Source organism: Salvelinus alpinus, chromosome 4, assembly GCF_045679555.1.
Source record: "Salvelinus alpinus chromosome 4, SLU_Salpinus.1, whole genome shotgun sequence".
Lineage (NCBI taxonomy): Eukaryota > Metazoa > Chordata > Actinopteri > Salmoniformes > Salmonidae > Salvelinus > Salvelinus alpinus.
Genome location: NC_092089.1, coordinates 63,830,798 through 63,842,798, shown reverse-complemented (window position 1 = coordinate 63,842,798; position 12,001 = coordinate 63,830,798). Strand labels below are relative to the sequence as shown.

At 47.1% G+C, this 12,001-nt stretch overlaps 1 protein-coding gene across 2 annotated transcripts in view; it reads left to right on the top strand.

Annotated features, from left to right (window-relative positions):
• Positions 1 to 3,285: 3,285 nt before the first annotated feature.
• Positions 3,286 to 12,001, top strand: part of LOC139574113 (A disintegrin and metalloproteinase with thrombospondin motifs 2-like) — a 198,814-nt gene continuing 190,098 nt past the window's right edge. For both annotated transcript variants that reach the window (XM_071398299.1, XM_071398298.1), the window contains exons 1-2: positions 3,286 to 3,657; positions 5,883 to 6,331. In XM_071398299.1, the coding sequence (XP_071254400.1) occupies positions 3,573 to 3,657; positions 5,883 to 6,331 (534 nt within the window). In that variant the 5' untranslated portion in view covers positions 3,286 to 3,572. The remainder of the gene's footprint in view (positions 3,658 to 5,882; positions 6,332 to 12,001) is intronic.

Genomic DNA, 12,001 nt, shown 5'->3' with positions numbered 1-12,001 from the left:
TGGGTTCCGGCTGTTGATGTGAGCCATCAACAGCATCCTCCCGGATACCCTAGACCCACTCCACTCCAATTCGCATACAGCCCCAACAGATCCACAGATGACGCAATCTCAATTGCACTCCACACTGCCCTTTCCCATCTGGACAAAAGGAACACATATGTGAGAATGCTGTTCAATGCTGTTCAACACCGTAGTGCCCACGAAGCTCATCACTAAGCTAAGGACCTTGGAACTAATCACCTCCCTCTGCAACTGGATCCTGGACTTCCTGACGTGCCGCCCCCAGGTGATAAGGGTAGGCAACAACAAGTCTGCCATGCTGATCCTCAACACGGGGGCCCCTCAGGGGTGCATCCTTTGTCCCCTCCTGTAGTCCCTGTTCACCCACGACTACGTGGCCAAACATGACTGCAACACCATCATTAAGTTTGCTGACGACAAAACAGTGGTAGGCCTGATCACCGACAACAATGAGACAGCCAATAGGGAGGTCAGAGAACTGGCTGTGTGGTGAGGGGACAACAACCTCTCCCTCAATGTGAGCAAGACAAAGGAGCTGATCGTGGACTACAGGAAAAGGCGGTCCGTACAGGCCCCCATTAACATCGACGGGCTGTAGTGAAGCGGGTCGAGAGTTTCAAGTTCCTTGGTGTCCACATCACCAACTAACTATCATGGTACAAACACACCAAGACAGTCGTGAAGAGGGCATGACAAAGCCTTTTCCCCCTCAGGAGACTGAAAAAATTTGGCATGGGTCCCCAGATCATCAAAAAGTTCTACAGCTGCACCATCGAGAGCATCCTGACCGGTTGCATCATCGCCTGGTATGGAAACTGCTCGGCATCTGACAGTAAGGCGATACAGAGGGTAGTGCATACGGCCCAGTACATCACTGGGGCCAAGCTTACTGCAATCCAGGACCTATATAATAGGTGTGTAAGAGGAAAGCTCATAAAATTGTCAGAAACTCCAGTCACCCAAGTCATAGACTGTTTTCTCTGCTACCGCACAGCAAGCGGTACCGGAGCGCCAAGTCTAGGACAAAAAGGCTCCTTAACAGCTTCTTCTCCCAAGCCATAAGACCGCTGAACAATTAATCAAATTGCCACTGGACTATTTACATTGACATCCCCCCCCATTTGTTTTGTACACTGCTGCTACTCACTGTTTATTATCTATGCATCGTCACTTCACCCCTACCTACATGTACAAATTACCTCAACTAACCTGTTCCCCCGCACACTGCCTCGGTACCGGTACCCCCTGTATATAGCCTCGTTATTGTTATTTTATTGTGTTACTTTTTATTATATTTTACTTTCGTTTTTTTGGTAAATATTTTCTTAAACACTTCTTGTACTGCACTGCTGGTTAAGGGCTTTTAAGGAATCATTTCACGGTAAGGTCTACACTTGTTGTATTCGGCGCATGTGACAAATCAAGTTTGATTTGATTTGATTTGATATTGTTCTGTTTTTACTAAGCCGTGTATGAAAGGAACAAACAGGCAAAGGAAGCTGCAGCATCTCATCCACAGCCTGTCAAACCCACACACATACTAAACCCTTCACCTGCCGCCAATTAAAACATCACAGAATCACACATCAATACAACACGACTTTGACAGAACAAATTTTTCGACATAACTGGCTGCAACTGGTTTCTATTTCACTATCACAAAAGCTGTTTGCACATGCACAGACGATGAACATGTAATTCCCTGCCCCCTGTCAAGCGCAGCTCTAGCTATAATAACCTAAACAAACACACAACGGTCTGGGAGAAGGATATTAGCGGTGTCTCCCTCCCTTCCTCCCTCACAGCTTCTCCAAGTGTACTTTTCAAGGTGCGGGGCTTGGGTATCTCCATGGCAACAGCGAAGCAACCAAGAACAGAGGAGGGGTGGGGAGTGTAGGGGGGGTGTAGGGGGGGGGGGGGGGGGGGGTTGGGAGGGTGGGCGGGCGGGCGGGTGGCAGACGGGGCTGCTGGGTAGGGTTTGGAACATTGTGACATTTCCCAGCAATGCCACGAACAGCTAGAGCCGAGGAAAGGGCTGGGCTCACTTCACAAGGAGTGTGTCTGTGTGTGTTTGTTTGTGTGTGTGTGTGTGTGTGTGTGTGTGTGTGTGTGTGTGAGTGCCTTCCTGCGTGTGTGTGTGTGTGTGTGTGTGTGTGTGTGTGTGTGTGTGTGGGAGAGGCTAGGGGCGATTCTACAAAGCCTTGAGGGCCTTCATGTGATGTACTGTAAATACCTGGTGAAGGATCTCCTCTCTCTCTCACACACACACAGACACAAACACAGGTGCAGTGTCTCTGTTAGCATTGCGAGGACCTCCAAGTGTTATTGGGCTGTTTTTACCTGCATGGACCCACACTGTTCCAGATATACAGTATCTCACCCTATCCATGTATCTCTCTCTCTCTCTCCCATTTTTCTAACTTTCTCTGCCTGCTCTGCCTCTCTCCATATCATACAATCCCATATTTCTCTCTAGCGTTCTCTCTCTTTTTTTGCCACACCGCAGGCAGTAGGTGGTAATGAGTTGACAGCCCAATCCTATAACGGATAATGAAGCCGGATGTAACACAGGTGCATGAACTCACTGTGTGAGAGGAGAAAGGAGAGAGACAAGACCACACTGCACAGGCAACCTTGCAGAGCAGAGGTCACAATACACAAATGTAAAACAAAGCTCAAACATGGAACTCACTTTTCTTTTCTTTTCTTCTCTTTTCTTGTACTTGACTTAATTTCCAAAACGTTTTAAAAGTTAAGATGTGGCAAGGTTCTGTATACCACAATGAAAGAGGATGCCTAAATACTGGACATGAAACGTAAGATGCTTTATATTTGCCTTCAGTTGTGCTTTATCATTCCCCTCCCGACCTTAGCCTTTTAGTTCCGTCTGCCGCCACGCAAGGCGATGTTGCACCACTGCTTATTCTGACTCCGGACGCTCACTGGATATTCAAAGTTTATGCAAGCTTTTCAGAATGGTGCACAGTGTTGGCGGCGTGACCAGTGAAACGTGCACTCCAAACATAATTGATTCGGGAGAATAGTTTAAAGTTATAAAACAACTTTTCCCACTATTAAATTACTATTTCTCGGGTGGAAGGGGAAAGGTTGGTGATTTTCTCAGATTTTCCTCCCCATTTATTTAAGCTGTCATGAACTGTCAATCAGTCGCAGCACGCCCAATGTTTTCGAACTATCCTCATCTACCTCGCGCCTCCCTGCTGAGTACAGTCAGATAAATGTGTGGGCGCGCGTGTATGTGTATGTAGAGTCGGGGAGTTGTCAGAGCGCAGAGGCAAGGAGCAGGAGCGAGAGAGAGAGAAAGAGTGTGTGTGAGCGAGTAAGATTGAGAAAGCGAGAGAGAGAGACAGAGAGAGGGAGGGGGTGAGCGAGAGAGAGAGAGAGAGAGAGAGCGTTCTCTCCCGGTGCACTTGGCAGTTAGTTGCGGGCTGCTGTGCTGTTGCTGTCGTGGCGGTGTGGCTAGTCGCGGGGAACTTTAGCACACTGGAGCCCGAAGTCCCACTCTCTCACCTGCGCAGTTCGGAGCTGCCATGGGTCTCGCGCCTGGATTGACTCTCTTAATCATTCTGTCGGCCTTTCTGCACACGAGTGGCCTATATATCGCCAGTAGCGTAGGTACGTAAACGTGGGACTGTTTATGTTTACAATATTTTGCTGTTTCCATACGCTGGGGTTCAATTGGGTAGACGCAACCTTCTGTGCGCCCAACATAGTAGCCTGGGCTGTAGGCTGCAGCTACTGTATATACACACCCTAAAAACGTCCCTTTTCAACTTTGGTTTAGTGGATGGATCAAGGTTAGTGGATCAAGGTTCCCGATACTTTTCCTGGAGATTGTTCTCTCTCTGTGCTGTGTCAGGGCAGGCAGTGTTGTTAAGTGTGCGTTTCTCTCTCTCTCCTCTCCTCATCCTGCTCCTGACGCGGGCTGGCGGTTTAGCATTTCGGACAGTCAGGGCAGGGGAATTCACTTTGGCTGTGTAAGGATGCAAGGATAGGTTTGTTGTCGGCGTTTGCCATGGAGTAACCTTGTGTGATTAGGTGGAGATAGAAGCTATCGATTTGGTCACAAGAAGAGAATGGTCGGATGTTCTCGATTACAAATTAACATCTAATTATCATCTAATACATTAGAGAAAAATAATAGTCCTAATAACAATAATAATAAACATTGCAGAATAATAACATTGCACAGTTTACGCTTAGTATCGATATCTCACAAATCTTTTGCAGAAAACTTTTATTTAGTGACCATGGGGAAATTATATAGACTGTCAAAACATATTGGGCTCTGTTATCATGGAATCAGACATGGAATCAGATTGATAAAATCTTGCAGGAATCAAGTATGTGGTGCACCTCACCCTCGCCTGCTTATTTGCACCGCTATTAAATGATGATCTCGGTTACACTCATTATAGCCCAGTGATTAAAACAAAACACCATAATATCTATCATCTGTTTTAAGATATGTGTTTAGATGATAATAATGCAAGTGATATTGAGAAGGACAGCGGAGAGTCGTTAGTGTCACTGATGTGATCTAGTGCTGTGGCTTTGAATAGAGAGTAGTGATATGTGGGCGAGGCGCAGCGTTCTGCCACTAGCGCCACGGAGGGAGCATCTCTCTCACGCGTCTAAAAGCTGCCTCCGAGGGAGGTGTCACTGTCAGTGTCACAGTTATACTGCGGTGCGTCGCCAAGAAAACGGCCTACAGTGCATTTAAGACCTGATTATGGGGAAGTAATAAGGATGGCGATGGCATTAGGCTAAAATACATTATATTAATTAGGCGGCACGTCTCTCCAAATGTTAACTCCATTGTAACCAGACTTCCCACAGCAAAACAAGCTGACTCTCTTTCATCTGCTTGCTCTGCCCTCACATTTAGCCTCACATTTAAGCGTTTCACCATTTTATTTTCAGGACAACCATGGCTACGAGTGGAATATAAAAATGTACATAAACAGTTGCATTCATGAGTGTTATTGACAAAGGTCAATAAAAAAATGTGGTCAGCCAATCAAAAACCTGATAAAAAAAATGAAAGTATATGAATGGTGAAAGTATGGATTTTGTTTGCTCATTGGGAAATTAATATCCTACTAGTCAGTGTCAACTTAGAGTTTGTGACAGCAACTATGTGAACTTATTACAGTATTATAGACACTATGTCCTGGGATTTCCTATGATCTTCTATGGAGAACCCCTTACCTTCGACTCTTGTGTGGCTTGTGAGTGTCATAGAGCAAACCACACACAGCCCATCAAGGAGGTGGGGTTGAATCTGGGTTCAGGGGTGGGGGTGTGTATGTTTGTGTGTCTCTGTGTTGGGTAGGCTTATCTGTTTGAAGTCCATGCATATTTTCTCTGTGATCAAGAAGGGATGCAATTAGGAATGGAACATGACATCTCTAACATAACCCCTCCCCTTTTCCCTAATTCTCTTTCCCAACTCGGCCTATCTCTCTCTGTCTAATTTTCTTATTCTCTCTCATTCCTGCCCTTTCCCATCCTTCTCATCTCTCCCTTCTCCATCCCCTCCTCATCTCCCCCTTATCCTCCCTCTGCATTCCTCTCTCACCTCTTCTCTCCTTCTTCTCCTCTCCCATCCTATCTCTCCCACTAACCTCTCTCCTCCTCTTCTCTCCTCTCCTCTGCTCTCCCTCACCACCATCCACCTATCCCCCTGTCCTTCTCCCTCTCTCCCTCCCCCTCTCCCTGCCTCCACCTGTCCCACTTGTCCCTCTCCACCCTCTCCACCCTCTCCCCCCACCACCCTTTTCTCCCTCATTCCCTATCCACCTGTCCCTCTCCCCTCGCTCCCCTCCTCCAACCTCCAGACTCCCTGCAGCATGTCCTGGGGGAGTATGGACTGGTGAGGCCCGTGAGCGTGGACGCAGACGGCCGCTTCCTGTCCCACGCCGTGTCGGCCGGCCGGCCGGGGGTGGGGGCGGGGCAGCCCCATAGGCGCTGGAGGAGGGAGACCGGAGAGAACGGGGGAGGAGGAGGCGGAGGAGATGAAGAAAGAGAGGAAATGTACGAGGAGGATGGAGGGCCCCGACACAGACAGCTTTACTACAACGTCACCGTCTTCGGCCGGGAGTTCCACCTGCGTCTGCGGCACAACGCGCGACTGGTGGCCCCCGGAGCCAAGATGGAGTGGCACGATGATAACGACAGCAACGGGACAGCCACGCGCTCCGAGCCACTGCAGGGAGACTGTTTCTACGTGGGTGACGTCACAGACACGCCCGGAGCCACCGTAGCAATCAGCAACTGCGACGGCCTGGTGAGTTTGGGTTGTTTGGGTTCCTGTCGAGAATGTCTGTGTCCGCTGTGAACAGCGCCCATCTAACTGTCTCTTAGCACTGTTTCAGTTCTGTACTGTGTTTGACATTCGTCCCGCTCAAGTTTACTGCGCTGTATAGAATTTCCTGGGCGGTTCTTATTGCTGATTGGTGGCGCTTTAACGAGCTCTGTGCTTTATGGAAATCTAGCTCATTTGACTGGATGCATTGTATTGGTGATGTTTCTGTTTTTCAAATCTGTTTTTGTCTGTTCGGGACTGTGTAAGGATGTTTCTCTCATATTTGATGGCCCGGAAGGCCTGTGGTGTGAGGTTATGAGTCGCCATTCCTATCCCAATCTTTAGATTGTGCGTGCTTATGTGTCAACAACTGCGAGAGAGAGAGAGAGAGCGAGAGAGAGAGAGGAGCCATGTCCGAGTTTCCATAGGAACGCCCAGTGCGTAGACAGAGAGAGAGACAGAGAGAGAGAGAGGAAGAGAGAGAGCGAGAGAGAGAGATGGAGAGAGAGAGAGGGAGGGAAACAGAGAGAGAGAGAGACAGACAGAAACAGACACGCAGAGAGAGAGAGAGAGGGGAAAGAGAAAGAACTCTACTGTGTAACCCCTTGACTTCTCTCTGGTGACTCAGCATGTTTCCTGGTTGACCCCAGGGTCCAGAGGTCATGGAGGGGTCATGTTGCTATTTTGTTGATGCTCCTACGTGTGTAGTAGCTGAATTGTGTTCTACTTGACTCCACTTTCCACTCAGTCGAAGTCAGAGAGAGGTGACGCAGTAGTCTGAAGTTTGTTTTACAGATGTCATTTGATATATTGAAAGAGGCTATGTGATTTGCTTGAGTGTGTTTATTGAAATGATCAAATCAAAAGATTAAGAGTTAGTTGTATTTCTGTTGTCAATGCAATGTTAGGTAGGTATTCTGAAGACTAAATCGACTGAGCGATGGGTTTGAGATCTCATGCATGGATATTTGGTCTGTGTGTTTGTCTCGGGGGGTGGAGGAGAGGGAGGCCCCGATGACCTGCATTTTTTGGTCTCTGTGGGACTGTGTATGTGTGTTTGACCTGCCTGCGGAGAAGAGAGGAGGAGAAGAGGAGGACAGGACCCCTCCTCTCAGGGAATAAGAAGAGGAGAAGGGAGGGAAAGAAGAGAAGGGAGGAGAGGATGTTCCTTCATTAGACCATTGTTCATTAGTCGACAGCCAACAACTGGAGCCGTTTAGAGCTGAGTACACTGGGGACCCTTTGACCAGCTGAGAGAGCAGGCACCCAGCCAGCAGCCACACAGCAGCCAGACAGCCAGCCAGTAGCCAGCCAATATACTGCCAGCATGGGCACAAGGGGCAGGCCCTACACCACCTCTCCGCTCTGCTCTGGCCTGCCCCCAGCTCACTGCCTGGCCACTAGCCACAATCCAGAGAGAGGGAAAGGGAGAGAGAAAAAGAGAGAAAGGGAGAGTGAGGAGATGGGAATGAAGGGAGTGGCAGAGAGGAGAGGGTTGAAGGAAAAGACAGGGAGAGAGAAAAAGAGACAGAAGGGGAGCAAAAGCAGAGTGTAGAGAAACCAAGAGACAAGGAGAGAGACAGGGAGAGAGGGAGAATGAGAGCAAGGGTGGTGTGGAAAAATGAATGGTCTTAGAGGTGAATTGGTGTCTTGTGAAGAAAGAGTATGTGATCAACTGGTGAGGTCTTGTTGCGTAGTTGAGGAGAGGCAGCACAGTGGGGAAAAGGGCGTTGGAGATGGTGGTCATGTGGTGGTGGGGTAAAGGAAAATTTAATTACAGCATGACTGTAGTATGCCCCCTCCCTCAGACTCCCCCACATGTGGGAGAGAATTGGTTTTAGTGGAAGAATTTCAGTACAGAAATCCTAACCTAAACTTACCTAACCTAGCCTCTTGGAATATTTTATACATGCGTGTGTGTGTGTGTGTGTGTGTGTGTGTGTTTATAAACCTCGTCCCACTAATGGCTTTCCCCCTGGCCTAGCATACTCGGTCAAAGCTACAGAAGCTGTTCCGAAGTGTGTGTGTGTCATTCTCTGCTCTCCTGTATGCATTAGAAAGACAGCCGGGCTGGAGAAAGAGAGAGAGAGGGAGAGAGAGAGAGAGAGAGAGAGAGTGTGTGTGTGTGTGTGTGTGTGTGTGTGTGTGTGTGTGTGTGTGTGTGTGTGTGTGTGTGTGTGTGTGTGTGTGTGTGTGTGTGTGTGTGTGTGTGTGTGTGTGTGTGTGTGTGTGTGTGTGTGTGTGCGTGCGTGCGTGCGTGCGTGCGTGCGTGCGTGCGTGCGTGCGTGCGTGCGTGCGTGCGTGCGTTTGGGGATTTTTCCGTAGCAGAGGGAGAGAGAGAGAGCAAAAGATCGAGAGAGAGAGAGAGCGAGAGAGAGAGCGAGAGAGAGAGAGAGAGAGAGAGAGGGAGAGATGTGTGGAATGTACAGTAGAGTGTGTTAGCCCAGAGGACAAGAGAGGAAAGGCAGTTCCTGATGTTCTTCTGTTTCCTGCCACCACTGTCCTCCTCCTCCTAGCCCAGACCACAGACAGAGAGAGGGGGATAGGGGGAGGAGGAAGAGAAAGAGGAGGGAAAGGGAGAGAGAGAGGAGGGAGGGAAAGGGAAAGGGAGAGAGAGAAGGAGAGATAAACAGAGCGAGAAAGAGATCTGTATAAACTTGAACTGATTGCTTGATCCCAACACATGGACTGTACATAAATATGTGTTGTACTGTAAACTATTAAACAAAATAGCAGTCTTCATAAAGACATAGATTCTCACAGCCATCTAAACTTACATTCTAGATGGACCAGGCTTGAGATAATCAGAGGGTGCAGCCAAATGATAGGGTGGCATTGTGTTGCCGTGGGAACATAGTCAGACAGGTATACAGGTATGGATTCACCCAATAGGAAGGCCCGGAGAGGGAGTGCGGGAGTACTTCATTGGCTGGAACTGGAAGCTGGGCAGAGAGCATAAAATCACATATAGAACTGATGATTTATGGGATCTCTATGGGTCCCAGGCCTTTCTCTAATGTACGTCTCAATCTAACAATCAGACAGACAGAAAGACAGATTGACAAAGGGATGGACGGGTGGTGGATGGCAGACCTGTCATCATCCCTGCTAACCTTTAGAAACAGGTGGGAGAACACCTGGACAGCAGAGACATGTATTACACCCACACACACAAACACAAGTCGCACACACACACACACACACTGTCTCCAGCATATGGCAGATACATGCATGGTGAAACAAGTGTTGAGCTCAATTCAGAATTGATTTGAGAATGCCTCAAATTCTCAATCAATTGTTGAATTGGAATTTAATTTGAATTGAAGTAGTCAACAGGTTGTGATGACTTGAGTTAATTATATTGAGAGCATGTATTTGCTGAATGAATATATAGTGCAATGAATGATTTATTTGGCCACTTTTGTGTAAGGTTTTGCCCGAAAGAGTTTTGAATATTGAAACATGTGTGGAAACAGGTGAATAGTGTTTACGGTTATGGGAAATGTGTGTGTGTTTTTGGGAATGATGTAAGGCTATGGGTTTTTGTGCTACAGGGACCAGTTTTTGTGCTTAAGCAATCCAGAAAAACTGCAAAGGGAATATAATTTAATTCAGTGAAATGAAATGAAACTCAATTGCCTCTTCTATTCAATATTAGGTGTAGTCTATATAAATATACAGGTAACAGCCAAAATGAAGGAAACACCAACATAACACCATCTTAATAGGGTGTGGGGGCACCACGAGCCTGAACAGCTTCAATGCACCTTGGCATACATTCTTCAAGGAGGGACGCGACACCATTCTTCCCTGAAAAATTCAATAATTTTATGTTTTGTTGATGGAGGTGGAAAACTGTCTCAGGTGCCGCTACAGAATCTCCCGTAGGTTTCCCATCGGCTTGAGATCTGGTGACTGAGAGTGCCATGGCATATGGTTTAAATCGTTTCCATGCTCATCAGACCATTCAGTTACCACTCGTGCCCTGTGGCTGGGTCCATAGTCATCCTATAGGGGCATAGCCATGGTAGCAAATATAAGGGCCTGCCCAGCATTCTTATACAGTACATGACCCTAAGCATGATGGGATGTGGATTGCTTAATTTACTCAGGAACCAGACCTGTGTGGAAGAACCTGCTTTCAACATACTTTGTATCCCTCATTTGTGACTCGTCTCAGGAAACTCGGCGTACGTCGCGCGTCACTACTTCACAGGAGCGCCATTTGAGCGTAATCATTTGTTTAATTCATCAAAACAGAATAACTATTAAAGAAACATATGCATAACCGTGGTAGCAATTGAAAGAGAACAGTTTGGAGATTACGGGTAAATTATTGGACCAAAGGTGAGGACACGTGACACAAGACCGAATCCAAACATTACCCTGTTGATATGATGTGCATTTTACATGTACTGTACGTTTCACAGCATTTGTCCATAACGTAATTTGAAAATACTCTGGATACATTCAGTAACACAATAAGAATATTCATTGACATTTTGGAGTATGTGCAAGATTAGACAAAAACTATTACAAGGGCTTGAGTGAGAGGTCTAACATGTGTCTCAAAGTGGCCACACACCTCTCCAGACTGTGCACAGTTCCTAAATCATTTCAATGCCTTCAACTATAAGGTGCTTTTTGTTTTAGCTCTCTTAGCTTTGCCATTGAGGAACTGAAGCAAGCACACTTGTAGTTTATTGTATGGGAACACAGCCCTGTGTCCCCACCATCACACATCCCTGTGTCCCCACCATCACACAGCCCTGTGTCCCCACCACCACACAATTACTGTTGTTTATACAGGAACACAGCCCTGTGTCCCCACCATCACACAATTACTGTTGTTTGTACAGGAACACAGCCCTGTGTCCCCACCATCACACAATTACTGTTGTTTGTACAGGAACACAGCCCTGTGTCCCCACCATCACACAATAACTGTTGTTGTTTACGCAATCTAAAAACGTTCCATCATTTGAAGGCTTAATCTATTGCCAGCATGGTTAGCTGCAGTACGTTATAAAATATGATCTTACAGGGTTAGGCTTTCAAACGGCACTTCAGACAAAGAGATTGTAATTTTGATGCGCATAGAATGGAGACATGAGTGCATTCAAGTGTGTGTTCCGTGACTCATTTTCTTCACAATATGACAAACACTCTGTTCAGGACAACCCAGGGTATAACGCATGTCATCTTTGTAACTGTGGATCAAACATATTGATCATAAATGTTGATACTGTAAATAACATGAGTTTTCAAATATGGAAACGGTAAGTGCACATTTGGACTCACGGGTGGTGCGGTTTGCTTGTATGACATCAACGTGGTATTTGTATATTATAATCTTCAACGACTCATCTTTCAGAACACGTTTCCCTCAGTCAGGCAGCGACGAATGTGCAAACGTAGCCCCATTCGCTGGAGGGATGGGGGCATCTTCTTGTCGCGCTCGGTTCTCAAGTTTATAACGGCTGTCAGTCAACACCCATGCAGCGCTGTGAAGCAGAGCACCTAAGTTCCTATTAAGGCGCTTGTCAATGACACGGGATGACAGTGTCTGTGAGTGGAAAGGGCTACAATTAATGATAGAGGAAAACACAACCTGTATGTGAATATTCTTAGTAGAGGTCGACCGATTAATCG